At 50.7% G+C, this 27,988-nt stretch overlaps 1 protein-coding gene across 1 annotated transcript; it reads left to right on the top strand.

Annotated features, from left to right (window-relative positions):
• Positions 1-220: 220 nt before the first annotated feature.
• On the top strand, positions 221-27,664 carry ILF3 (interleukin enhancer binding factor 3). Its single transcript, XM_065874052.1, has 20 exons — positions 221-343; positions 11,698-11,795; positions 12,352-12,581; positions 12,776-12,953; positions 14,786-14,933; positions 16,356-16,447; positions 16,837-16,932; positions 17,572-17,683; positions 18,106-18,203; positions 18,754-18,865; positions 18,970-19,080; positions 19,463-19,662; positions 20,020-20,187; positions 20,604-20,741; positions 20,850-21,026; positions 21,124-21,277; positions 21,425-21,478; positions 24,888-25,256; positions 26,047-26,175; positions 27,062-27,664. Exons 2-20 carry the CDS (start codon positions 11,793-11,795, stop codon positions 27,196-27,198), a joined length of 2,706 nt encoding a protein of 901 aa, XP_065730124.1. The 5' UTR covers positions 221-343; positions 11,698-11,792; the 3' UTR covers positions 27,199-27,664.
• Positions 27,665-27,988: the final 324 nt, after the last annotated feature.

The raw sequence follows: 27,988 nt of genomic DNA, 5'->3' as shown, positions 1-27,988 counted from the left end.
AGGGAAACGTTCCGACGCCACGTAACGCCTACGGTCCTGTCACGTGACCAGGGCCCACCTCCTTATCTCTCTTTGTCCCTCCTTCCCTCTCCGGCTGGGCCTGCGTCGAGCGGCAACGCGGCGGCGAAGGGGCGGGGCTCCGACCGGTCACGTGGCCCCGCACCTCCCCGGCGCGCGCCCGCCCGCTCGCCCCCGGCCCCGGCTCCGGCTCCTCCTCCTCCTCTTCTCGCCATTGCAGTTGGACTCAGCAGCCCGGTGCGCACCGCGTGGCTTTTGGGGCGAGACCCCGGCGGGATCTGGCAGGAGGGCGGCGGCTGCGGTCGGAGAAGGGGACGCGGACAAGGTAAGAGTCAATGTGGCGGCGGCCGGGCCCGCTCCCGCCTCTCCCCCTCCCCCCGCCCCTCCTCCCACTCAGCGCGGGATCGGCTGAAGAGTCGTGGTGACAAGGCCTGAGGCGCCCCGCGCTCCCCGCTTCCGCCCAGTCCTCTCGCTGTGGCCTCTGGCTCATTCCTTCCTTGCCAGCCTTGCTCCCGCGCTCGGCCGTTACTCTCCCCCATTGTGCCGAGGAAACAAAATGGCGGCGGCGAGGGCCCGGTGCGCGCGCATCCGCCCCCCCTCGCGGCCCCTCGGCCGGCGGCGGCGCCTCTCGCGGGGGGTGCGCGCGCACCGGGCCCCCGGCCGCCGCCTCCCCCGGGCCGGGCTTTGTCTGTTGTGGCGCTACGCGCGCACGCGCGCACGTGCCGGCGGCACACACCCCCCTCCGGCCAGGAGCCTCCTGACCCGCGCTGCGGGGGCGACCCCCCTTCTCATCTGTCCTCCTCTTTGTCCCAGTCCCGCCCCGAGTTCCAGGAGGGTCCCAGGTTCCCAAGGCGGGAAACGTCGCCTCCTTTGTCCTTACGTGGGGCAGAGAGGCAGACCCCCTCCCTGGAACCCCGTCATTATTTGGATTGCAAAGGAGGCTTCATGGGGTTCCCAAATCTCGGGCTACCTAGGCTTCCCCCAGATCAGGAGCCAGATTTGGCGGAGGGTTTAAGCTTTTCTTCTTTTTAATTCAGGTGTTTCATTGATGTTGAATTTTCTCCAGATTGCCTCGGACTTGGCATTCATTCTCCCCCAAAACTGTGATCTGGTGCGATATTTGAGTGTCCTGTGATCTGCAAGATTGGGACCCAAGCATGAGAGCTTGAAACCCTTTCCCTTTTCTACTTTATTTTCTCAAGTAGTTGAGTGACAGATTCTTGGGGTTGCTCTTGAGGTTCTGTCCAGGGTAATACTCCGCCTGGGGGAATTATTTGGGGTGTACAGTGATCAGCATGTTCTCCCCCAGTTCACTGTCTAAACCTAGGGAGAGTAAGCCATCTCTTCTCAATATTTCCAAAACTGTTTGAAAGTTGCTTGGGATTCTGCGTTGGGGACCTGATCCATCAGCAGGGAAGCATTGGCTAACCTTTTCCAGACCCAGGTACTTCAGTGATTCTGAATCTTTTTATGATTGCTTAGGACTGTGATGTCTTTAAAATGAGTGGTCTGGTTGGCATATTTGGAGTCCACGGGAAAACACAAGGTGTCACCCGAAGTTAGGACTGAAATTTACGACTTTAGGCTCTTTCCCTCAGGTATTTGTGGTCTGGAATCTCCACGGATTGCTCACAGTGCTGCCACTATGCTTTGTGTGTGGTCTCGTGGGATGTAGCTACAGCAGTCGCTCCGACTGTGATTTAAATGTGGGAACCAGAGGCTCATTCACGGCTGGAATGCGGGGGGGGGGGGGGGGGGCAGGCCCCAGGGCACTGGTAGGTGCTACTATCCCTGTCACTAGTCCTGGGTCTTTACCCTTGAGCTGTCTCTTGGCCTTGTGGACAGCTCCTGGTCCCTGGGATTTGTGAATAGAATCTGTGCAGACTCTAGCGTTGTCTGAATTGATTGGAGGCAGGCAGTTACTGCCAGGCTTGGCCTTGCTAGCACTGGGCACTAATTTATCAGGGTCTCCCTACCCTGCTGAAGCTTGGGCCAGCCTGGGAATCTCCCTGTTTGTGGAGTGGAGTGGTGCCTAATCATTTGCAGTTTTTCTTTGTTTTTTCCTGATTGAACTTGTCCAGTGCCTGTAGGTAAAAATTCCTTTAACTACTTCCACTGTACTTGAGGAGATGCCCACATTCCTGGGAGTGAGGAAGCTAAGGCTGTCTCTTATTTTTCTTAAATTATTTTCTTGTCAAAACAAACAAAAAAATATTGGCAGGAGCGGCTGCTAATATACACATATATTATGTATTTTTAATTTTACTTTTTGTCTGCGTTGGGTCTTCATTGCAGTGCGCGGGCTTTTTCTAGTTGTGGTGATCGGGGGCTACTCTTCATTGTGCGCGGGCTTCTCATTGCGGTGGCTTTTCTTGTGGAGCACACGCTCTAGGCGCATGGGCTTCAGTAGTTGTGGCATGCAGGCTCAGTAGTTGTGGCTCACAGGCTCTAGAGCGCAGGCTCAGTAGTTGTGGCACACGGGCATAGTTGCTCCGTGGCATGTGGGATCTTTCCGGACCAGGGCTCGAACCCATGTCCCCTGCATTGGCAGGCGGATTCTTAACCACTGTGCCACCAGGGAAGTCCTGGCTATTAATATCTTTTCTTTTCTCAGTTTAAGGAGAACGCTTTGGTTTTTTAAATTTATTTATTTTTGGCTGTGTTGGGTCTTCGTTGTTGCGCACAGGCTTTCTCTAGTTGCGTCGAGTGGGGGCTGCTCTTCATTGCGGTGCGCAGGCTTCTCATTGCTGTAGCTTGTCATCGCGGAGCACGGGCTCTAGGCACGCCAGCTTCAGTAGTTGTGGCACGCGGGCTCAGTAGCTGTGGCTTGCGGGCCATAGTGCGCAGGCTCAGTAGTTGTGGTGCACGGGCTTAGTTGCTCTGCAGCACGTGGGATCTTCCCAGACCAGGGCTCGAACCCATGTCCCCTGAATTGGCAGGTGGATTCTTAACTACTGCACCACCAGGGAAGTCCACTGGCTGTTAATATTTTGATGTCACAAACATGGTGCTCATGCTCCCCTGGTTAGGTTTGTCACATACGGACAGGTGGAGTCGCTGATGAGGAAAGAGCCTTATACAAGTCTATAAATCTCTTCTCTTTGGTTAAACATAGGCAGCACTTGTAGGCTTCAGCAGCATGTGGGAGTTGGAAGTGTGCTCACATTTTAAAAATTATTTATTTATTTTTGGCAGCATTGGGTCCTCGTTGCTGCATGTGGGCTTTCTTTTATTTGCGGCGAGCAGGGACTAGTCTTAGTTGCGGTGTGCGGGCTTCTCATTGCGGTGGCTTCTCTTGTTGCGGAGCATGGGCTCTAGGCGTGCGAGTTTCAGTATTTGTGGCGCATGGGCTCAATAGTTGTGGTGCATGGGCTCTAGAGCGCAGGCTCAGTAGTTGTGGCGCACAGGCTTAGTTGCTCCGCGGCATGTGGGATCTTCCCCGACCAGGGCTCGAACCGGTGTCCCCTGCATGGGCAGGCAGATTCTTAACCACTGCACCACGAGGGAAGCCCTGTGTGCTCAGTTTTGAAAAAGGCATTTAGAAGTTTTCTTTGGGCTGAGGCAGCTCCCTCTTACGGCTTGTCAGTGTGCTGACTTGCTAAAAGAAATTGTTTCTTGCCATTGTTATGTTCTATTAAATCTCTGGGATTTTTCCTAGACATCACTTTTTAGGTGATACTGTTATAAATAGCAATTGGAAATTCAGTCAGACTTTTTTTTATTAATATTTATTTATTTGGTTATATTGGTTCTTAGTTGCAGCATTTGGGATCTAGTTCCCTGACCAGGGATCAAACCCGGGCCCCCTGCATTGGGAGTGCCAAGTCTTAGCCACTGGACCACCAGGGAAGTCCTTCATTCAGGCTTTTAACATCAGCTGTTTTCAGATGTTTTGTGAAATGATGTCCAGTTGAAATTTAATTTTTTTCTCTTCTCATTGGATGTCCACATAATGAAGAAATTGAAAACGTGGCTCTGGTTTTAACAATAAAATGAGTTTACTGTCCAAGGGATATTTTCTTGTCCATATAAGATCACAAAGGATCATTTACAAAGTTGAATGTGTGTCCTTTTATTAGAGTCTGTAAATTTATTCCAGATTATTTTTTTAATCTTAGGTGATTAGTGAGAAGAGGTGCTATTGGCAATTTGAGGTTCATGGTAATTTTCCTGGAAACCGCCATTTATATGATTTCCATTAGGATTGTGGTTCAAGCTCAAGGGTAAGGTCTTACTGGGATAATCTTCTAGGCCACTTGCTTTTGTGCTGCTTGCCTTTGAACTGATTTCTTTCTTTTATCTGAGTGTGTGGTGTGTGTGTGTGTAAAGGATGAATGTGGTAAGTTAGGCTTGCTTTTCAGTGGTACATTTAGAGCTTTTGCAGGTTAATAATTCTTACTGTTTATTCATAGTTCAAAAAAAACCAGTCTAAATTTCCCTGATATGGAAATGACCAGCCTGGCCCCATGGCTCATACTGTCTCTTAATATTTATTTATAACAACCAAGAACTAGAACCCACCCAGACGTCCTTTAATGGGTGAATGGTTAAACTATGGTACATCTTTATCGTGGAATACTAGTTAGCAATCATAAAGAACAAACTGTCAGTACACACAACCTGGATGAATCTTGAGGCAGTAATGCTGCAACAGACAAGCCAATCCTGAAAAGTTGTATGCTTTACAATTCCATTAATATAACATTCTTGGAATGCTAAAATTACAGAAACCTTAAAAGGATTAGTGGTTGCTAGGGGTTAGGCATTGGGGAGGGGGGACAGTTGGAAGGTGAATGTGACTATAAAGGGCAACAGGGAGGGATCCTTGTGACAGCAGCAGTCTGTATCTGATTGCGGTTGTGATATTGTTCTAGAGTTTGCAAGATGTTGCCATTGGGGGAAACTGGGTAGAGTACATGGGGGATCTCGCTGTTATTTCTTACAGCTGCATGAGAAGCTACAATATCTCAAAATTAAAACGTTTCATTTGAAAAAGAAACTTACCCACTAAAATAATTCACAGTTTGCATGTTGTTAATATTTAACATCCTTTGAGAGACAGTCATTTTTCTGTTTTGTTTCTTAACTAGAAACTAGTTTTTTTAAAAACTGGGTATTTGCCTGGTGGCTCAGTGGTTAAGAATCTGCCTGTCAATGCAGGGGACTCTGGTTCAATCCCAGGCCCGGGAAGATCCACATGCTGTGGAGCAATTAAGCTCATGCACCACAGTTACTGACCCCACGGGCCACAAGCTAGTGAAGCCCATGGGCCTAGAGCCTGTGCTCCACAACAAAGAGAATCCACCGCAGTGAGAAGCCCGTGCACCAAAACGAAGAACCCCTGCTCTCTGCAGCTAGAGAAAGCCCACGTGCAGCAACGAAGACCCAACACAGCCAAAAATAAATAAAATAAAATAAATTAAAAAAAAAAGAAATCTGAGGCTTTCCCATGGGAACACAGGGGAAGGTTACCTCTGCCTGCCCCTCCCTCTCAAGGATTTCTAAGCTGGCTTCCCTTCCCCCCTTGCTGCCTGAAGGGCATGTTGCTAAAAGAGTTTAATAATTTCCACTTGGAGTCACATTAAACCTTTTTGCTGTAATATTGTTTTTTCACAGGCAGATGTTAAAATATTTCTGTTGGTTCATCCAAGAGTAGCTGAAATTACTCCTTCAATACGTTGCATTTGTAGTTTTACAGCTGATAGAGCATTTTTCTACCTTGTCACCTTTAATCCTTACTGTTTGCGGCTCTGAGGTGTAGGTAGTGTTTTAATCTCATTTTTGACCCAGCTCTGAAAAGATAAAGTGATTTGTTGGAGCTTCCACAGTGGCCAGGTTGGAAAGCCCAGATGGGCGCAAACCTGGGGCTTCTGTTTCTGAGACCTGTAGCTGTTCCACGGTGTCATTGGGCCTGGAGGCCTGGGTCTTACAGACCAGTTATAATTCCAGAAGCAATTTAGGAAACAACCTGCATTTGCCAGTTAAAATATCTTTTTAATTAACATACTCCATCTCCACATTTTCATAAGAAAAAAGGATGTTTTAATACTGAACATATAGGAAGAAAATAAGTTTAGAGTAAAGGACGGTCCTTCTTTATTTTTGGCTTTGTTGGGTCTTGTTGGCTGCATGCGGGCTTTCTCTAGTTGTGGCAAGCGGGGGCTGTTCTTCATTGCAGTGCGCGGGCTTCTCATTGCAGTGGCTTCTCTTGTTGTGGAGCATAGGCTCTAGGCGTGGGCTTCAGTAGTTGTGGCACGTGGACTCAGTAGTTGTGGCGCATGGGCTAAGGTGCTCCACGGCATGTGGGATCTTTCTGGACCAGGGCTAGAACCCGTGTCCCCTGTGCTGGCAGGCGGATTCTTAACCACTGCGCCACCAGGGAAGTCCCAAGGACAGTCCTTTAAATTGAAAATATTTGTGAACATTTTTATTCCTAACTTTATACCTCCCTATGGACCAGTAAAAACACTGTGGGGGACAGAACTGGGAACCATTGCACTAGACTTAAGATATGTCTTGAATTGAAAATTTTCTCACAGTGGCATCCATAATCAGATTTTAGATTGGCCTCTTCTGGCTGGGTTGCTTTGTTAAAATTATTTTCCATATATCCTCGATGATGTGAATGTGTAAAAGTTTAAGGAGTCACTTACAAGTTGTATGTGTGTATTATTCCATTTCTCATTCCAGGATAGGATTATATCTCCAGAGGTCAGGGAACCAGGATTGGGCCCTGTACCTTTTAAAGCCTAATTAGGTCTCTTTCAGAGGAGCATCCAGTTTGGGATCATTCCCAGGAGTGACTGGGACTCTAAGGTTTTGTGAAGTACCCTGGATGGGGGAATTTACTCTTCAAGATAGGTGGGGCCATACCTGTTGGGGTGTTGTCACTACACCTCTTCATTCATTCTACAGACATGTGTTGATCCACACATGCTGACTTGGGCACGTTTCTTTCCCAACAGCAAGTGATCATGAACGACATATTCCAATTAGTGAGAGGTCAGAGAGGTGGTCATCTCACTGCATGCTGTCGTTTAAACTTCTGTATCTCTGCGTGCTCTGGGTGGGCTGGTTTTGAGAACAAAAGAAAGAAACCTGATGCCTGCATGTTAGAACATCCCAAAACCACACAGAGGTTGTTTAAGATCCTGATTCTTCGCTCTTCACTCGTTCTTTTTTTGGATTTCTTTTCAGAGAGGCTGGGCTGGTAAATATCAGGCTTCAGTTGGGCCTGAATCCTGAATGAGGTTGCAGAAGCAGCTCTGTGAGCCTTTCAAGGCTTGGGTTTAAAGTTAGATAGGCAGGGGGCAGTGGAGTGTTGCATATATAGGTGGGTATTGTGGGTTTCTTGCCAGTGGTGTTCCTCAAAATCTTGAAAAGGAGGTTAAATGAGGTGGATTCTCTGGTATTCAGGACTGGAGCAGCTGGCTTCCAAGAGGCTGATTTGGATGACAGATCAAGGCTTACACAGAGGCAAGTGAGGCCGGTTTTGTTGCCCTGCAAAGAAGTATTGACTCCAGTTTTTTATTTGTTTGTTTGTTTGTTTTGCGGTACGCCGGCCTCTCACTGTTGTGGCCTCATCCATTGCGGAGCGCAGGCTCAGCGGCCATGACTCACGGGCCCAGCCGCTCCATGGCATGTGGGATCTTCCCGGACCGGGGCACGAACCTGTGTCCCCTGCATCGGCAGGCGGACTCTCAACCACTGCGCCGTCAGGGAAATCCTGACTCCGGTTTTTACTTATTTATTTATTTTTGGCTTTGCCTCGCGGATTGTGGGATCTCAGTTCCCCAACCAGGGACTGAACTCGTACCCTCGGCACTGAGAGTACAGAAGCCTAACCACTGGACTGCCCGGGAATTCCCGACTTCACAGTTTTTACGTGTTTGTTTTAGTTCACAGAACAAGTACTCTTACTCGCTTTGTCCCCCTGACTCAGAAGCCATCACCACTAAGGCCTGGCCTGAGGGAGGAGGGCCAGGGGATGAAAGGATCGCAGATAGGCCAAGGGTGGTGGTCAGAGTTAGCCGCAGCCCAGTGAGCCCCCTTTAGGGGTCCCTTCTTGGGCCTGCCTCTCAAGTGAGGCAGCCTGCTGGAGCACAGGCCACAGCCATGCTCTGAGTTTTAGCAATGAAGACAGCAGATGGAGACCTCGCTGCGGGACGTTTGCTGAAGGCAGGAGCGTTTGGGGGCGCACAAATGTCTTTCAGGGCTCTGATGGGCTGATGTTTTACACAGTGAATATCTTTTTTTTTAACGTTTCATTTTATTTTATTTATTTATTTTTGGCTGCGTTGGGTCTTCGTGGCTGCGCGTGGGCTTTCCCTACTTGTGGCGAGCGGGAGCTACTCTTCATTGCAGTGTGCGGGCTTCTCATTGTGGTGGCTTCTCAGTGCGGAGCATGGGTTCTAGGTGCACGGGCTTCAGTAGTTGTGGCTCAAGGGCTCTAGAGCGCAGGCTTAGTAGCTGTGGCACACGGGCTTAGTTGCTCCGCGGCATGTGGGATCTTCCTGGACCAGGGCTTGAACCCATGTCCCCTGCATTGGCAGGCGGATTCTTAACCACTGTGCCACCAGGGAAGTCCTATATGCCATTGACATCTGACTTTAGTTGTGTTTCACATATCTCTCCATCTCTATTCTTTTCATCTTTCAGTCCACTTCATTTTATTGAAATATAATTAACATAATCTATTTTTATGATGCTTTTCAAAGTAGCAGAAAGTTGTAGTCTTTCCTCTAAATATTAACTAGAGTCCAGTATTTATTTACATTTTTTTTCTTTTGAAGTAAATGTACAGATCTTGAATATCCAGTTCAATGGATTTTTGACCACTGCGTGTCCCCATCAGTATTACCAAGATGTAGACCATGACCATCACCCCAGAAGGTTTCCGGGACCCCTTCCCAGGTGTTTCCTGCCACCATCCCCCAGACGCAACCGCTGATGAGTTTTGACTGTTTTGCTGTGTTTGAGAACTTCATCTGGGTGGAAGCTTTTTTTTTCCGTTTTCTTTTTTGATAGTTGCCCCAAATGTAGCCACTGGAAGTCTTCACAGTTCAGCTCAATTGTCGTTTGGACAAGCCTGCAGTAATCTGTGCATGTTTCCTTGCTTTCTGACGCTGCAGCGTGACCCAGGCTCACCCACCATAGTTGTGCATCAGGTGCCGAATCAACCACTTCTTCCAGGAGCTCCTTTTAGAAGATTTTAGACAATATCAGTCCTACAAAACCCTGAATAAAAAGGTCTTAGTCACCTGGGATCTCAGTTTAAGCTCTGTTGTTTTGGAGTCTCTATATCTGATAGCTGTGGTGGAGGAAGAATGTAAAATGAAGAGATGGTAGGTGTACTGTGATGCACCATGTTGGATTGGAGGGAAGGCGAAGTTTCTCCTTTAGGGTACACTCGCTGGCCAGGTCCACAGGAATGGGGGACTTGCGTGCTGTGTTCATCACTGTCCCAGCATCTAGCTCAAGGCCTGGCACGGGAGGTGCATGCTGAATACTTTTGAATAAGTAAATACAGTTTTAAACATCATCCTTCATTATCAGATTGATGAAGTTTCAGTATAGATATGGCCAGGACTGGGGGCTGTTTAACATGGGCTCCTCACCAGTCAGCTGTGATTTCTGATGGCCTGCCTCTTGTCAGTTTAGAATTGGTTTTCTGAGCTTTGCTTTAAATTTTAGGTTACCTGCCATGGTTGCATTTTTGTAAGAATTCTTGTTTACTACTCACTTTAAAAAAAACCCAAAAACTATTTTGGAAATTTTCAGACATGCACAAATGATCCCAGTATACCCATCCTCATCTTCAGCAGGTATCGGCATTTTCCAGTGTTGATTTATCCTTTTCCCTTCTCTACTCACCACCTCACTGGAGTATTTTAGAGCAAATACCAGGCATGTAGTCTAAGCCATTATTTATTTTAGCTGCATTGAGGCTTTGTTGCTGCGCGCAAGCTTTAGTTGCGGTGAGCGGGGGCTACTCTTTGTTGCAATGCGCGGGCTTCTCATCGCGGTGGCTTCTCGTTGCAGAGCACAGACTCTAGGCGCGCGGGCTTCAGTAGTTGTGGCGTGCAGGCTTCAGTAGTTATGGCACACGGGCTTAGATGCTCCGCGGCATGTGGGATCTTCCCGGACCAGGGATCGAACCCGTGTCCCCTGCAATGGCAGATGGATTCTTAACTACTGCGCCACCAGGGAAGCCCCAAAGACGTTCTTTTCAAACACAGCTGTAATATCATTCGTTCCTAACTGAATGAACCATTATTCCCTTAATACAGGATGTGCTTTTGCATGTGCTCCGCCCCTACAACAGCCAGTGATGTACATCTTGTCTGTAGCAGAAGTTGGTGCTGTTTTTGCGGGTCTGTGGGATTTATGCTCCATGCTTTCCATAGGTCAATTCATTTAATTTTCACAGTCCCCTTGAAGAGGTAGAGGAGTAGATTCATGTTGCAGGTTAGAAGGAAACTCCAACGAAACTTCAAGGCCACACATGTAGTAGCCCAGCTGGCAAAGTTTCAGGCCCACATCTTTGCAAAAGCTCCCACTTGGTGACTACCAAGGGCCCAGGCTCAGCCAGGAGCTGAGCCCAGGGACTGGTCCTCCACTCCTCCCTTCCCTCCCTCCCATGTCAAGAAGCATTTGACGCCACCTGTCCTTTTGCCTGGCTCTGCAGGGGCATCGCCTGTCATTCCACCCTTAGATTTTCAAGTTCTACTTTGGAACCCTTCAAGTTTTCGATGAGATTGCTAAGTAGTCCTGAAGCATTGTGGGAAATTCTTGTTCTGGCTAGTCATGTCGGAGTTTATCCTTGAAGGGGGTGCGTTTCAGAGATGAACCTGCTGCCCTGGCTGGTAACTGGTGTGGATGGAAGGGGCTAGCTGTTATGTGGTTGGAGGGAATGGGTGGATTCATCTGTTACCTATTACGCTGATGGGGGTTTTTTGGTTGTTTACTCATTTGGAAGATTTCATTGTGGACCAGACTGTTTGCATAGAGTGGGAATTGAGTAGGTTGTAGTCAGCATGTTATTTAGAGTCCAAAATTGTACTTAGAGCTACGTTTGTCTTGAAGACTTCTGTTGTGTATTTCAGTTGTCTCAACCACTCCAGAATTGAACCCACAGGTGTGTGTCCATGTGCTGCAGTGGCCACATCCACCTGACGTTTCAGAAGGTTCTTGCCTCTCCAGTTTACAGAAGCCTTTTGAGCCCCTCTGTTCCCTGCTTTCCTGCCATCTCTTCATTACCCTCAAAGACCAGAGCTCTTTCCCTCTCTTTTTCTTCTCCAAATACCAAGATTTTGCTGAACATTTTCACCTGTACCATTTTCTGGAGGCTTGTTAAAAGGTTTATTTTTTATTTGTAAAAATTGGCATACTTATATAAAGATAGGATGAAAAGGGATTTTTAAAAAAGTAAAAATCACCTGAGTGTGGGCCCGAAGTGAGACGCACCTTCTAGAAGCCAGCTGTTTTCATTTTTATGGAATTTTATAATTAGTTGTTTGTACCGTGGCTTAGTGGTTACTTGGAAATAAAGATGTGTCCTGCTGTGTGGACGGACTTCCTTCCTGAGGCAGCGCCGTTTGCATCCTGCTGAATATCTGACTGCTAAGATTCATCCATTGATGAAATATGTGAAACTAAAAAGATTTTCTGATCTTATAGATAGTTGAAGTATTGATAACACCAAGGAAATCTGTCACAATTTGAAAAGATAAGGAAAAATTTGATTTCCAGACACTACAGGAAAAGAAGTAAAAATGGTAAGAAAGTTTTTTTCTTAATCATAGATACGGTTTCTTCATTCATGTACAAAAATGTCTGTAGTGTTGCCCCAAAGCATTTGATTCTTTTTTCTAAATTGAAGTAGTTGACTTACAATATCATATTAGTTTCAGTTTCAGTAATTTGATAACTTATTGTAGATTATATTCCATATAAAGTTTTTATAAAATATTGGCTACCTTCCCAATCCTGTTCATTGTGTCCTTGTAACTTGCTTATTTTATACTTAATAGTTTGTTCCTCTTAATCCCCTTCACTGTCTTGCGTCCCCAAAGCATTTGATTCTGTAATCATTTTTCATTGGACTTTTTTCAAGTACACAGTGTAACGATTCTAGTAATATAGAAACGTGTAAAGTAAATGCCCCCTTCCTCCCACCACCTAGAGAAAGCACAGCTGTTATGTTTGGTTGTCCTGCTCAGGCTTTCAGATATGTTCATATCGTTTTATTTTCATATGAATAATTCTCAGTTGTACAGCTTAAAAGACAAGTGTCAAGTTGCATTGTTTTTAACTAACTTTTCACATTTCCAGCGTCCAGTGAGAATTTTTGTGAACGATGATCGCCATGTGATGGCAAAGCATTCTTCCGTGTATCCGACACAAGAGGAGCTGGAGGCAGTCCAGAACATGGTGTCTCACACGGAGCGGGCTCTCAAGGCTGTGTCCGACTGGATTGATGAGCAGGAGAAAGGTAGCGGCGATCACGCCGAGTCTGAGAATGTGGATGTGCCCCCAGAGGACGAGACCAAAGAAGGGGCCGGGTAAGTTGGTTTTGTAGGGTGGTTGTGTTTTGTTTGTCTGTGTGTTTGTTTTGTTTTTTCCTTTCTACTTTCTAGGGAGACTGGCCAGGCTAGGGTTGAGCACCTCCTTTTCTAAGAAACTCCAGCCTTTCCAGGATCCCTGGGTTCTGGCCAGACGGAATCTCTCACTGAGCATGTGTTGGGCTGTCCCTCAGGGAGCAGAAGGCAGAGCATGTGACTAGAACCCTGAGGGGCGTGATGCGTGTTGGCCTCGTGGCAAAGGGCCTGCTGCTCAAGGGTGACCTGGACCTGGAGCTGGTGCTGCTGTGTAAGGAGAAGCCCACGACCGCCCTCCTGGACAAGGTGGCTGACAACCTGGCCATCCAGCTCGCGGTGAGTGTGACCACCACCACTGGGGTTGGAGGGTGGTCAGGGGAAGAGGTGCGCCAAGAGGCACACTCCAAACCCAGCCTTGCACCTGCTGTGCTCACACCTTCCGTAGGTGACAGGCAGGACGCTGCAGAGCCACCCAGATGCTCTGGCAGCCAAGAAGGGCCCAGTGCCTGCCATGCACAAGGCTGCACTGTTTTTGGGTCGCACTGGGCATGACCTTCACATCCAGACTCCAGTGATGGATGGGCGGGTGAGTGGATGAATAGGTAGCACAGTTGTTGACTCTTCCTCCCTGACGCAAAGCTGGACATAAAAAAATTTTTTTATCCGATTTATTTGTCTCATTACAAAAGTATTACATAAATAATAGCCTCTGGCATTTCTTGAGCATTGACTACACCAGACTCTAGGCCAGAAGAGCTCTTTATCATTTCATCGTAATGACTGAGATAGGGCTTTATCATCTAAGTATTTTCGAAGATGTGACTGAGGTGTGGGGAGCTCAGTAACTGACCCCACATACCCAGCTGGTGAGGTCTGGGGCTTCAGAACCTCTTGAGTGTCACTGCCACTCAGTGCCTCTTTGGGACACGTTTACCCTGGATTTAGTGACAGGATAAGCAAAAGAAGAAAGTAAAGACTCTCTTAGACACACTGTTCGTTTTCACGTGAGAAGGTACGTACTGTCACGTGTGACTGACAACTGGGGATTCAGGACAGAGGTCAGAATTGAAATGATCAGTTAATCTTTGTCTATAAAAAGTATATTAAGTGAAGAAAATTAATTTGACGTAAATGTTTCTAAAGGAAAGACAGTTTTTGAAGAGTCTTTAAAGATAGATTTTTATCAATTTAGCTTGGTGCTTTTTGACTGGGGCAGATTTTGCACCCCAGGGGACATGTGGCGAGTCTAGAGGTAGTTTTAGTTGTCACAGCAGGAGGAGTTGGGTGCTACTGGCATCTCCTAGGTATAGAGGCTGGAGATGTTGCTCAAGGTCCTCCAGTGCACAGGACAGCCCTACAACCAAGAGTGATCTGGCCCAGAGCGTCCGTAGTGCTGAGGTGGAGAAAAGTCATCTTAGATTTTCCATAGTGCCTTTGTCCTCCCCGTAATGTATTTACTTTGTTTTTCTTGACAAAAATCAAAAACGCTCGAGTTTTCTTGATCAAGGCATATAAACTGGTATAAAGAAGAAAGCAGAAGTCACAATTGTGAACGTCCTCTTATAGACAGGTGCATTTGCAGCAAGTACGTGCTTTTATAGGCATCGTATGATGAGACTATTTTACCGCACACAGTTTCCATCATCCCGCATTCTGTGATAGCTGCTCAGCCTGGTGTGGAAATAGCGGTGGCTGGATGCCGACTCTGTGCTGGGTGCTGTGCTTTCCACGGAGTGTCCGGTTCAAGTCCTCTGCAGCCTTGTGCTGTCGGCTGTGTCACTGAGTCCGTTTTACAAATTAGAAACCACAGTCTTGATGAGATGAAGTGATTTGTCCAGTACACGACAACCAAGCAACAAAATGAGGATTCACACCCTCATCTCCTCCCAGACACTAAACTCTCTTACCGTTACATTATAAAGCTTCCCGTTACATTATAAAGCTTCCCGTGAAAATCACTCCTCTAAGTAGTCACCTCCTCCTTGGAGTACCTGGAAGATGGCCAAAGACCTGTCCAGCAAGAGGGAGGTTCTGACCCCTAGCTGAAGGCACTGCTGTCAGTCACAGTCCAAGAAACTGGCCTGTCTGCTGTAGTAACCAGGAGCTAAACAGAGCTGTCGATAGCCTTGGGGGGAAAGTGCGTTTGAAAGTTGCATTTTCTTTTGTAGGCTGTTACAGATGACAAGTACGAAATACTCCAATCTGTCGACGATGCCGCGATTGTGATAAAAAACACAAAAGAGCCTCCATTGTCCCTGACCATCCACCTGACATCCCCTGTTGTCAGAGAAGAAATGGAGAAAGTATTAGCTGGAGGTAGGGAGGCTGAGAAAGGCCAGCAGGACACTGGCAACTTGGTGTTCCCTCACGATTCAAACGTGCTATTCAGTTTTAGACTGCTTTGATAAAAGGATAGCGGTGTAGCTTTGACCACCTTTTACTCTGAGATCACATCTCCCACTCGGTTTCAGTCCTGGGAGTTTGACAAAACGGTTGCACTAAAAGTGAGTAGCACTTTTCCTAGAGGATTGCACCATTTTTGTTTGTCTTAATCCTTGGATGTTCTCATCGGTGTTAAATGTGATTTTTTTCTGTTGAGCCAGTCTCTGGCCTTGGAAAAGCGTGTCCCTGGTGATCATAGGCTTTTTAAATTACGGAAGACAACCAGATGGTTTCTGCATGAGCATCACGTTGGACTTGTGCAAACAGCTTGTGTTGCAGCAGAACCGAGGTCTTCTTCGTTTGTCCTCTTCCATTGGCTGCTTTTATCAGTTGCAGTGATTGAAATGCAAAGAGCTGATGCAGAGTTTTGGATAAAGTTTTAGACAATTGAGTGATTTTCAAATCAAGTCTTTGAACCTCAGACAGTGATAATGCTTTCACGATTCAAAGTCCACCCAGGGCTCCTCGTACATCTCTGGGTGGACGTTTTTCAGTCACAACTCTCACACCTCAAAGTAAAGGTGACAGGCCTTATCCAAACCCCTGATGCACAGACGGCAGAAGCGACAAACGCTCCGGTTTTGCTGCAGCACAGGCTAACGCCGTGCCCTTGTTGCTGTTCTTTGATTACCTTTGGTTCCGATACCTGATTTACTACCAGAGCCCTTCTAGTTTATCAATTTAGGGACGCTGGACCTTTGACCAACAGGACTCTCTCTGTCAAGGGCTGGGGCTAGGGCAGTCCCGCCTGGTGGGCGGAGGTGGTCCCCTTTGCCGTAGACGCCTCAGGGGAAGGCCTGTGGGAAGCAGAGAGGGAGTGCATTTCTACTCCCCCCCCCCACCTTTTTTTTTTTTTTTTTTTTTTGGTTTTTGGTTTTTGGTTTTGTTTTTCGTTTTTTGCTAATGAATTTTTTAGCATAGCTAATTTATTGGGAGATCCTGGGGAGGAAGCAAGGTAATAGTCTCTACTAGAAGATAGGATCCACCTATCTGTCCCCCTCCCCCATGGGATTATTCCTTTTAGAGTAACTTCCCTCTTTTGTTTTTGTTTTTCTTATTGTTGTTTTTTTGGTTTTTTGTTTTTTTGTTTTTTTGGAGGGGGCCTCTGATTTTTACCATCTCCTCTTGGGGCAGAGTTAAATGCACTTGAGCGTCTCCTTCCCTGGTCAAGGGTGGAGATGACTTGAGATTCTGGGAGCCTCAGCTGCCCCTTAGGAAGCTGCCACATCCCCTTTCCACCTGACAGAAACCCCTTGGTCAAACTGTACCTTGTCTTCTTATTCCATCCATGAATAGAAACGCTATCAGTCAACGATCCCCCGGACGTTCTGGACAGGCAGAAATGCCTTGCTGCCTTGGCGTCCCTCCGACACGCCAAGTGGTTCCAGGTTTGCATTTTGTTCTTCTATTTGTCTTTCGGTAGAGAATTCCTAAGTTATAACTTGGCTAATTTTCACCATAAAGTTTCGGTAACATTGAAGAGCACCGTGCTGGACTTGGCACCTGCCGGCGTGCAGTTGCTAAAGGAGCACGCATAGACAAATTTGACACCCCCAGAGGAGGCTTGTGACTGAGTAGGTGGGGAGCTGCTGCTTTGTGCCAAGAGTAACATCATTCTCGTCCACTCGGTGAAATCGCTGCCGACCACACGCTTGATGGTTGTGAACGTTCACCGTTTACCCTTGACAAAGTAGCACCCTGAGACTTGTGTTTTTCATGTTTGCCTTGTGTTCAGGGAGGTGCCTTGGTGTGAAAAGCCTGTGCTTTGTTCCTCTAGGCCAGAGCCAATGGGCTGAAGTCGTGTGTCATTGTCATCCGGGTCCTGAGGGACCTGTGCACCCGCGTTCCCACCTGGGGTCCCCTCAGAGGATGGGTAAGGCACCTTTGTAGCTATAGCCACCCTGGGTCATATGTGCAGAGACCTCCCGGATCCCAAGAATATGTTAATGGTAAATGGGCTGGAGTGGCCCTTCAGGGTGTGGCCGATACTCCGGTCATAGCTGCTCATTGAGCAACTACTGTGTGCCACACCCTGGGTGGGGGTGAGAACGAGACCGGACTCCCATGGAGGGTTCGCAGCTCAGCTAGGCAGGGGCCGGCCAGGTGGCACACTGACTGTGGCAGATTGCACTCCGTGAAGAAGGTTTTGTAGCTGTTCTTGGACAGGGGTCAGCAAACTGAGGCCCACAGGCCAATTTTGGCTAGTTGCCTGTTTATCTATAGTTAAGAATGCTTTTTATGTTTTTAAATGGCTACATTTTAAGTATAAGTACCTATGTAACAGCTTCAGTTTGCCTCTTGGCCCACACAGCCTGCCCCTTTAACGTCTGGTCCTTTAAGGAGAAGTTGGTTAAGACCCACTCTAGGTGTCCTGTCTTGGACACGCGCACACGCGCACACACACACACACACACACACACACACACACACACACACACACACGGCAACAGCTCCTTAGCATCAGCCAACTCCCCCCTGGACACTGCAGTTAACTGTCCCTCTTGCCTTTCAGCCCCTCGAGCTTCTCTGTGAGAAGTCCATCGGCACAGCCAACAGACCAATGGGTGCTGGCGAGGCCCTGCGGAGAGTGCTGGAGTGCCTGGCTTCAGGCATCGTGATGCCAGGTTGGGGCCTTGTGCTTTGCAAGTTGCAGGGAAAGGACAGGGATTGAGGCCCTGAGGCCACTTCCTGGCGGGTCCCCTGACCGGGTTAGGGCAGCAGCAGCCCCGTGTCCCCCTAGGGATGAAGCATGTGACTACCCTCTTGCACCATCATATCCAGCCCTGTGCCGGCTCCGCAGCTGTGACTCGGGGCGGATCCGGGGCAGTGGTGACCCACTCCCACGCGAGCTCCATGCTCTGAGATACATGTGGATTATTTCTCTCACAGGCTGGATGCCGAGTGGGTCACCGAGCTCGGTGTGTTTTCCAGAGCTGGGTGTGGATGGGGCGTGGGGGGTAACGCACTTGGTTCCCTCAGCCAGCACAACTCTTCGGAGATGCTAAAAGATAATCCTCTGCATATCTTCCTTGTTTCCTGCCTTCAGATGGTTCTGGCATTTATGACCCTTGTGAAAAAGAAGCCACTGATGCTATTGGGCATCTAGACAGACAGCAACGGGAAGATATCACACAGAGTGCGCAGGTATAGTCATCGCCATTGCCAACGTGAGCCCTTACCCAGTCTGTAATCACTGGCTTCCAGTTCCATTACTGGGTATTCTCAGGGTAGCCACTGGACTCATAGGCTCAGGCTGGGGATTCTGAAGGTCAAGGGATCGTGCCTGATACAGGGTGCCCCAATCTGGGTTGCTTCTTTCCCCTGGCGCCACGCGTGGTTGTCGCCTGCCCCCTCAGCCTGCTCGAGTGCTGTTTTCAGACACCGAGTTCAGCGGGGAGATGTGTTTGCGTGCGGACTGCTCCAGGAGTCCTTCCCTCGCAGGCCCACCACGTGGCTCCGTGTGGCAACCAGTCCCCAGGTTGGGGTCTCCTGTAATCCTCTCGAGGGGGGTGGTCACAGGCTGGCCTTCCCCCACAGCGAGGCTGGGCCCTGGCTGTTGGGGACCCCTCGCTGACATAGGGGAGACCGTTAGCAACCCGTCAGCTCCCACCCCTTCCAGAAGGCATTAGTGAGAGCACACACGTTGGCTGGGAACGCAGGGCGGCTGAGTCAGGTTCCTCTTCCCCTTCTCCAGCATGCTCTGCGACTTGCTGCGTTTGGCCAGCTCCATAAGGTCCTGGGTATGGACCCCTTGCCTTCGAAGATGCCCAAGAAACCAAAGAATGAAAACCCAGTGGACTACACAGGTAAGCATGGCACAGTGCCCATGCCCAGGCAGGCGGTATCATCGCACGCTCCCAGTAGAGCCCAGACTGGAGTCTCAGCTGCTTCTGTCCTTGTCTCGTTTCAGTTCAAATACCCCCCAGTACCACCTACGCCATTACGCCCATGAAACGCCCAATGGAGGAAGATGGGGAGGAAAAGTCTCCCAGCAAAAAGAAGAAGAAGATTCAGAAGAAAGGTACCAGCATTCATTCATAGTCCTTGTTTTACCCTCCACGTGGCTTCAATTAAGGTTCACCCCAGAGTGAGTGGGATACCTCCTTTTGCCTTCTCTTTCTCGGACATGATACTTAAGTCCTTTTCAGAATGATTAAATAAATACAGCCTGGGTATGGAACACAAGTGGGGTGGACGTGCCTCAGCTGGTGACCGTGCCTCAGCTGGTGACCGCAGGCGTGGTGTGCGCCTGGGAGTGGGGCAGGCAAGGCCTCGGCATGTGTGGCCGCCCAGCCCCCTGCCCAGTCCTCCACGTCGTGCATCAGGGCGCAGTCAGGACAGGTTCCCCTGCCCGGTTCAGAATTGACTGACTTTCCAGAGCAACATTGGTGTGTTCTCTCTAGAGGAGAAAGCAGAGCCTCCCCAAGCGATGAATGCCCTGATGCGACTGAACCAGCTCAAGCCGGGGCTGCAGTACAAACTGGTTTCCCAGACTGGTCCAGTTCACGCCCCCATCTTCACCATGTCTGTGGAGGTAGACGGCAACTCATTCGAGGCCTCTGGGCCCTCCAAAAAGACTGCCAAGTTGCATGTCGCCGTTAAGGTGAGCGCGGCCGGCAGCGTCGTACAACAGCAAAACCCTCCCCTCATCTTGCTCCCCTTCAGAGCCATCATCCCCTGTTTAAGCCTGAGGCTAAAGGAGGGCATGCGCATACTGAAATGGTTAGATTCCTGAACGGTAGCCAAGTCACACGTGGCAAGAATGCCATCATCACTGTGGCTGATGGGCAGAGGGCCCCCAAGTGTGGCTGGGCATCGAGGTGGTCTTGGGAGCTATAGGAGAGCTCCTCCAGTTGCCTGGACGCCACCCTAGGAACTTCTGATTCGGGATCCCAGGTGTGGGAGGGGTTCTGTGTGGTTGAGCCCTCCCTCACTGGGGGCCTGGGTCTCCCTCCTGCAGGTGTTACAGGACATGGGCTTGCCCACGGGTGCCGAAGGCAGAGACTCCAGCAAGGGGGAAGACTCAGCTGAGGAGACAGAGGCGAAGCCAGCTGTGGTGGCCCCTCCACCTGTGGTGGAAGCTGTCTCGACCCCCAGCGCTGCCTTTCCCTCAGATCCCACTGCCGAGGTGAGCACGGGGTGGGTGCTGGGGTGCCCGGCAGGAAGGAGCAGGCAGCCCTGGGTCCCGTGAACCAGGACAGTTACTGGTCCTTGTTCTCTTACCCCAAGAGAGTGTACCTTCCACTCCAGGAGCCTGTGGAAGGAGTTGGGTGTGAGCTGTTGAGCCATGACCAAGAGGCCCTTGCTGGTGTTGACCCATCATCTGGGGTGGCCTGCAGTCGAGGATGTGCCGTTTCCCCAGGAGACGGGGTGTGGGTGGAGGTGGTCCCATTGCTGGGAAGGCCACAGATGATTTCTGGAGACAGGAGTGGCAAGGGGGATGGAGCGGAGGGCCTCAGCCATGACATAGGGGCGGCTGCCCTCCTCCACGTGCTGGAAGGCCCTTAGCTGAGTTTGTTGGTTTTCTTTTCTGTTTTCCCTGAGAACGTAAAACAGCAGGGGCCGATCCTGACCAAGCATGGCAAGAACCCTGTTATGGAACTTAATGAGAAGAGGCGTGGCCTCAAGTATGAGCTCATCTCAGAGACAGGGGGCAGCCATGACAAGCGCTTCGTCATGGAGGTGAGTGGTCCTGGGGGCGGATCCTGTGGGGGCCTGGAGTCTTTGGAGACTCCCCCCCGCCCCAAGGGGGGTGTTGGGTCACCCCAGACACGCATGTGTTCTTCCCAGGTCGAGGTGGACGGACAGAAGTTTCAAGGCGCTGGCTCAAACAAAAAGGTGGCCAAAGCATATGCCGCCCTTGCTGCGCTAGAAAAACTGTTCCCCGATGCCCCTCTAGCCCTTGAGGCCAACAAGAAGAAGAGAGCCCCCGTGCCCGTGAGAGGTGGACCGAAATTTGCTGCTAAGGTGAGCGGTCACCCTGGAACTCTCTGACCTTGGCGTGTATTCTCTGCTGATTCGAGCGGGAGGCAAATGTAACCCGTCTGTCTTCTTTCCCGTCCAGCCACATAACCCTGGGTTCGGCATGGGGGGTCCCATGCACAACGAAGTGCCCCCGCCCCCCAATCTCCGAGGACGGGGAAGAGGAGGGAACATCCGAGGTCGAGGGAGAGGGAGAGGCTTTGGTGGCGCCAACCATGGAGGCTACATGAATGCTGGTGAGGACCATTTTCCTGTGCTGCCCCAGTGGGCTCGGCCTGCTCCCTGGAGCGGGTGGGACCCCTGGGGCCAACTGAGATGCCGGAAGAGGCAGGGGGCCGGCAGACCCACCTCCTGCCCTGGTGACCCTGTCTCTTCCCTTTCAGGCGCCGGGTATGGCAGCTACGGGTATGGAGGCAACTCGGCGACCGCTGGCTACAGTAAGTGTGTGTTTCTCTTTGTCTGAGCTTGGGGAGAAGCTGCAGCTTAGCTCCTGTGGCCTGAGTTAGAGCAGGGTGGCCCAGCAGCAGGAGCCTCCCTGAGGCTTAAGGGCGGCTGGCTGGCACCCATTCTCGGTGGTTAGGTCAGGCGGTCCTCCAGCACCCCCCATCCTGCAAAAGTGTAATTTACTCTTTAAATGTTAATGCACACGCTTGTGTGCCTTGAAAGTTCATTAAAAGTCAGAATTTTAAATTTCTCTGCTTTAAGCCATGCGAAGCACCAATCCTGTGAATATACTTTTCCTGACAGTGCACAGCTCTTGTCTTGAGAAGGAGCCTTCATTGGGGGGTTACAGGAGCAGAGAAATCTAAAACATGAATTTCAAATGTGGCGCTCTGTGCCATTTTTCAAAAGAATTCTAATTTTTTTTCTCTGCTCTGTCTCCCCCTTTTGTAGGTGACTTTTTCACAGACTGCTACGGCTATCATGATTTTGGGTCTTCCTAGAGCATCTAAAAGTATTGCACACAAAATCAACTTTTTACTCCAATTTTCTCGAACTCCAAAACCCAAAGTGTCCGTGCTGTGCCCTGTGCTTCACTGGGTTTCTCAACCGTGGCTTGTCACCGCAGCTTGTCTGAAACTCTTAGCCTGCAGAATTTAAGACAATGGCAGTTTTTATCGTGATTTGCCTTTGAACTTGGTCATATTGAAGTTCACAATAAGTGGAAAACAATTTTCAGAGAATGTGTTTTTTGTGCAGAATTGCACAGAATTCTAGAGCCAGCGTTGGTCAGCATCAAGGCAAAAGCCCACCTTTGCTTTTTATGGAAAGCATTACTTTATTTAAGAGACAGATAATAATGCATTTTAATCTACCTTTGTCTTAATTTACAGCAGGTTTTGTATGAATTTTTAACCTTTTAACAAATTCCCAAATCTGGTTGATGCCTTTGACAGTAACGATTTCACCACATCTGAATCCAGAGCAACCGGCCTTTTTTCTGTTGTTTTTTCATAAGCATGTGAAACGTTGGGAACGTTGGGGAATTGTATATTGTGCTAAGTTAACCTCTTCCACCTTTTGTAAATGCTCTGGTGGGTTCTTGTTCCGGGATGCAATGTTCTGTGGCTGCTTTAGCTAGAGGTGAACTCTCAAAGGTATCAAAACTGTGCTTCCACTATTAGTGCAAGAAACAGACAGGCTTTAAGGAAGAGAGAACGTGGAATTTTGCAAGTCGTAATCACACCTGCAAATGCATGGGATTCTAGAGGTTTTTTTTCCATTTTTCTTTTCTTTTTTTTTAATGGGGCTTTAAAAATAAGCAGGAAGAGCTTAATACATAGCACAATTCTCCAGTGAAGAGCCAAGCCTCAGCAGGGCCTGTGCTGCTGGGCGCACATCCACGGCAGATTCCAGAAGGCCCGGAAAGCTTCTGCCCTCTCACCTTAGGGTACAGGCTTGAGCTTGTGTGGCTTCTCCCTTGTGCGCAGAGGCACACAGAGGCGTTTTGGCTCTTGAATGAGACCCCCCGTCTCTTGGCGGGAGTCCTTCTTGGGAATGAGTGTAGTTTTGGCTCTGGTCAGCAGGTTTTCTTTGCAGCAAGGCCTGCCTCTGCGTTGACTTGCAAAATTTTGCGTTTATTCAGTCAGGCAAAAAATTGGTCAAAACGGTTATTACATAATTTGTTCCCAGGGGTTTGAAACATTCAGTGAAACTTTTTAAAACTTTGATTGCATGATGTATTTTTTTTTTTCCTAGAAAGTTATTGTTTGAGAATAATGTCTTTTTATACCAGGAAATAGTTATCCTGAAATGACGTTGAAAATTTCCCCTCCCCTTTATTATTATTATTATTTTTTTTTAATCAATACATGTTAAAGTAACAAGCCCTCAGTCCTTGGCGTCTTCATTCATTCCCACACTGGCGGAGGGGCGAGGAGGCGCTCAGTGCTGGTCGTGGGCAGCCGAGGTGGTGGGCTTCCGAGAGGGGGTCTGCAGGGGACCTCCTGTCCTCCAGCCTCCTTGAGAAGCCTTCGCGCGTTTACTTTCTTGCGTTTTGGGACACGTCCTTCTCCTTGGTGTTTTTGGCTTTGGGTGGTGTGGGTGGAAGGGTCTAGAGAAGATTAACTGATGTTGCAGATCAGTTCTATCCAAATTATTGTTCAAACCACCCAAGACACAGCGGTGTGGGGCGTACATCTGCAGCGGGTGGAAGGAATTAACCCCATTCAAAAGGCAGGAGATCCTTGGTGCTAAATACGGGAAGGAAGGGCAGGGTGTGTGGGGAGCGTCCTCTCCCCGTCCTCCCACCCTGGGCATAGTGGCCACGCCAGGCACCAGCCCCGGCTGTCTGTGGCAGGGGCAGCGGCCAGCCCGCACAGGTGCGCCCAGGCCCGCCTGCTCCAGGAGCCCAAGAGTTCTGCAGCCCTTATGTGAATGCTAGGGATTGCCCGGCTGGGTCGGAGAGCCACCCACGTGACCTGCTCTCTTCCTGTCGCCTCACCTTAGCTGACCCATGCCCCGTCAGTCCATCTGAGTGGTGGGGCTGTGCTAACAAACCTGTCTTCCGGGGTCTGTACCTAGTTACCAGAGGGGGGACCCACCGTGACATTCTCCGCTCCAGGGCCTGAGAATGTGGCGGCCTGGCTGCACGCTTGTCCGTCCTGCCCCTGGGTCCTGCCTGCGCCCGGCAGCTGTGCTGGGAGTAAGGAGGGGCCCTCTGCGGGGGGCCACCCAAGGCGGGAGCTTGAGGCCCCACCTGGGTGTTCTGAACCCAGCCGTAGTGTTTCATTCCGCCCACGAGGCTGTGGCAGTCACACGAGGGAGATGCCCTAGGTCATTGGGCTAAGTCTCCATTCGGTCCTCCCAGACCCAGGTTGGACCAGCTGGTCTTCCAGGAACGACTCTGGCTTTTAGGGGCATCGTTAGAGAGCAGCTCCAGGGGTCACCCAGGCCTGGGACTACAGAGCCTCTTCCCAGCACAGCAGGGGGGAGGTGGCGGTGGCCAGCTGCTTCTTTGGGGCTTTGCTTTTCCTCTCACCATTGGGGACATCTGGGTAGCAGTCAGCTAGTCGTGAATGTCATCCCGCGCTTGGAGCCCATCTCATTGTAATGTTGACATCCGCTGCGAAAGCTGCTGCTGGCCTGCTGTCGTGCTGCTGCTTGGGCAGAGAGCCATTGTTGTCGTCAGCTGATGGGTGAGTGGGGCTGAAGGCTGGGCCAGCCCATACCAGGCTGCTTCAAGGACCGGAGCCGCTGCTCCTCGCTCTCCTGCCTCTTTCCGTCTCTCCGGGCCTGGCCAGTGGGCTTGTGGGTCAGCCTTCAGGGCCCACAGCTGTGACCTTCCCTCTCCTTCCCCTCCCCCGTCTCCCGATCCTCCAGCTGACCCGCTGCCTTCCTGTTTAGGTCAGTTCTACAGCAACGGAGGGCATTCTGGGAATGCCGGTGGTGGTGGCGGCGGCGGGGGCGGTGGTGGCTCTTCTGGCTACGGTTCCTACTACCAAGGTGACAACTACAACTCACCAGTGCCCCCGAAACACGCCGGGAAGAAGCAGCCGCACGGGGGCCAGCAGAAGCCCTCCTACGGCTCGGGCTACCAGTCCCACCAAGGCCAGCAGCAGTCCTACAACCAGAGCCAGTACAGCAACTACGGCCCCCCACAGGGCAAGCAGAAAGGCTATAATCATGGACAAGGCAACTACTCCTCCTACTCAAACTCCTACAGCTCCCCCGGAGGCGGGGGCGGATCAGACTACAGCTACGAGAGCAAATTCAGTGAGTTGGCTTCCAGAGCCGCCAGGGGTCCAGGCCAGCAGCACATCCCAAGGAGTGGTGGAAGCTCAGCCCTGCCCCAACCTGACCTCTGGTGGAGGGACTGGAAGGAAGCCGGGTGGTGCTGGCTGCAGGGCGGGCGTTAGGAAAATCCTGAAAGCAGGGTCCCCTGGCCCAGGTCTTTGCTGGTCCCTCCCTGTTGCCTTCTCCGAGGTCCCGGAGGCTGTGGGCTGAGGCTGGGGCCCAAGGGTGGATAGAGCCTGTGAGTCTGGGCCAGCTGCTGCAAGGTCATCTCCAGGGATGGGCTCTGGAGACAGCCCCCAACACATCCTGAGTTAACTTCCCCGTCTGTCGGTCCTTCCACCTCGTGCACAGACCCAGCAGGCCTGGGGAGCGTGGGTGTGAACTCGTGCACAGCAGGATAGCGGGCAGCTGCGTGCCGGGGACCTTAAAGAAGCTGTGCTGCCTGTGCGTGGGCCTGGCGGTGGGCCTCGGGTACCTGGCTGGGTGGGAGAGGGGAGGAGGCCGCTGGGGACCCTGGGTTGGAGGAGCAGGCGGGAAGGCAGGATGGACCTGGGCTTCAGAACATGATGACATTACAGGGCTCCAGTGGCCCCTGGCGCTTCGTGGTTGGACCGAGTGTGCCAAATTTCATCAGTCAAGATGGGGATCGGGCAAGGCCCAGGCGTCAGCTGAGCTCCTGCCACTGCCAGGGCCGCGCACAAGGAACCTAGATCACCCCAGCCGCAGTCTTGGCCACAGCCCCTTAACTGTGTTATCTTCTCTCCCCCAGACTACAGTGGTAGTGGAGGCCGAAGCGGCGGGAACAGCTACGGCTCAGGCGGGTCGTCCTACAATCCAGGGTCACACGGGGGCTACGGCGGAGGTTCTGGGGGCGGCTCCTCATACCAAGGCAAACAAGGTGGGCCTGGGGCAGCAGGCAGCACAGCCTGGGGCCCCTTAAACTCAGAGCCAGCAGGGACCACACGGATTCCATGAGGAGGGGGCGTGGCCTGGCCTGGGCAGATAGCAGCACAGGTAGGGGGGCCCCGGTGGCAGCTGCAGCTTGGCTTCCATGTGGGGTAAGAACAAGGAGTGGGAGACACGGGCACACCAGGACCCTGTGAGAGCACGGGCTTAGGCACACCTCCAGCGTCGGGTTCTTCCCGAGCCAGGCGTTCAGAAATTGCCCTATTCTTTTTTTTTTTTTTCTCCTTTCCTTTTTGCGGTACACAGGCCTCTCACTGCTGTGGCCTCTCCCGCTGCGGAGCAACAGGCTCCGGACGCGCAGGCCCAGCGGCCACGGCTCACGGGCCCAGCCGCTCCGCGGCATGTGGGATCCTCCCGGACCGGGGCACGGACCCGTGTCCCCTGCATCGGCAGGCGAACTCCCAACCACTGCGCCACCAGGGAAGCCCTGCCCTACTATTAAATGTTGGCACCAACGGGAAAGAATACGGAGAACAGTGAGGGCCAAACAGAGCCTGACGTGGAGCTCTGGTTTGGGGTGGTGAGCTCAGCCTGTGCTCAGGCAGCCCCCGGTTACAGCTTCCGCTGCCCATGCGTCGTGGCTGGGCAGCTCCCCACCCCTCATGAACGCAGGGCTGATGGTCCCACCTCAGGGTTTTTGGGACAACTAGGCCCAGTGACCCTGGAAAGGCACTTAGCAGAACAAGGTGGAGCTTCCATGGCTGCCCTGCCGCGATCTCTCCGGCAGACACAGTTCTGGTGTTGGCTGACGTCCTGCTCTCTGACCGCGGGGCAGGCCTGTGCCTCTCACCTCTAACCCTCCCCCCTCTCTCCCTTAGGAGGCTACTCATCACAGTCGAACTACAACTCCCCGGGGTCCAGCCAGAATTACAGCGGCCCTCCCAGCTCCTACCAGTCGTCACAGGGGGGCTACGGCAGAAACGCAGATCACAGCATGAACTACCAGTACAGATAAAGCCCCCAAGGGGTGAAGATTTGTACCTTCTGCACTTACTCCCCCGTTGTAAGATTCAGTTTTATGCATCACAGTTAACATGTCAACCGGCCTCTCCAGGCCCCTTCCGCCCTACCCTGTCCACGTTGCTGTGTTGTGAGGTGCAGCTGGTCACTCCTGTGACCCGTCCTGTGACCCATATTTAGCTGTGTTTGGGACTCCGTGTCTTCAGTGGTTTGTTAGTTGCCATTACAACTTTGTCTGAGTAGAGTTTTTTTTGAGTTCTTGCAATTAAGTATCCCTCTGTCTATTTACAATTGGTGTTAGTGTTAACTCAGTTTGTCTTTAAATAGTAACGGAAGGGATACTTCATCTGTTAATGCTTTTGTGAAGTGAGTTAAACGAGCTTTCTGTATTTTAATGCTTTAGTGTTTCAGTTTTATAAGTGAAGATTTTATTTTAAAAACCAGTGGGAAAGAGTGGGGTTTTTTTTGTATGTCTGGTTCATTCAGGCAGTACATCTGAATTGAGCTGAATGTAGACGAATAAAGAAAAACAAAACTCTGTGCCTGTCGTAGGCCTGGGTGTCTGGGCCACCAGCAGCAAGATGGGCAGGTTCCTCCACGCTGTTCCCAGCACAGGAAGGCAGGGTGTGGGGGGCAGGGCAGTCCCTGGTCACCAGAGAACGGCCAAGGCCAGCAACCCAGTTTCCTGGCAGCTTGTAGAACCGGTGTCCCAGCGGCACCACAGTCCCAGCTCTCCCGTTGGGCTGCAGAGTGGCTTCCGGAGACCCACACTGCTGTAGGGGTTT

This window comes from Phocoena phocoena, chromosome 3 (assembly GCF_963924675.1).
Source record: "Phocoena phocoena chromosome 3, mPhoPho1.1, whole genome shotgun sequence".
In the NCBI taxonomy this organism is placed as follows: Eukaryota; Metazoa; Chordata; class Mammalia; order Artiodactyla; family Phocoenidae; genus Phocoena; species Phocoena phocoena.
This window is presented reverse-complemented; position numbering and strand designations above follow the sequence as displayed.

Bases quoted from the DNA above. Each gene is read 5' to 3' on its own strand.
- ILF3 (XM_065874052.1), top strand. The intron at 12,954-14,785 runs GTGAGTGTGACC...TTTCTTTTGTAG, and splicing joins ACCTGGCCATCCAGCTCGCG to GCTGTTACAGATGACAAGTA. The intron at 18,866-18,969 runs GTAAGCATGGCA...GTCTCGTTTCAG, and splicing joins AAACCCAGTGGACTACACAG to TTCAAATACCCCCCAGTACC.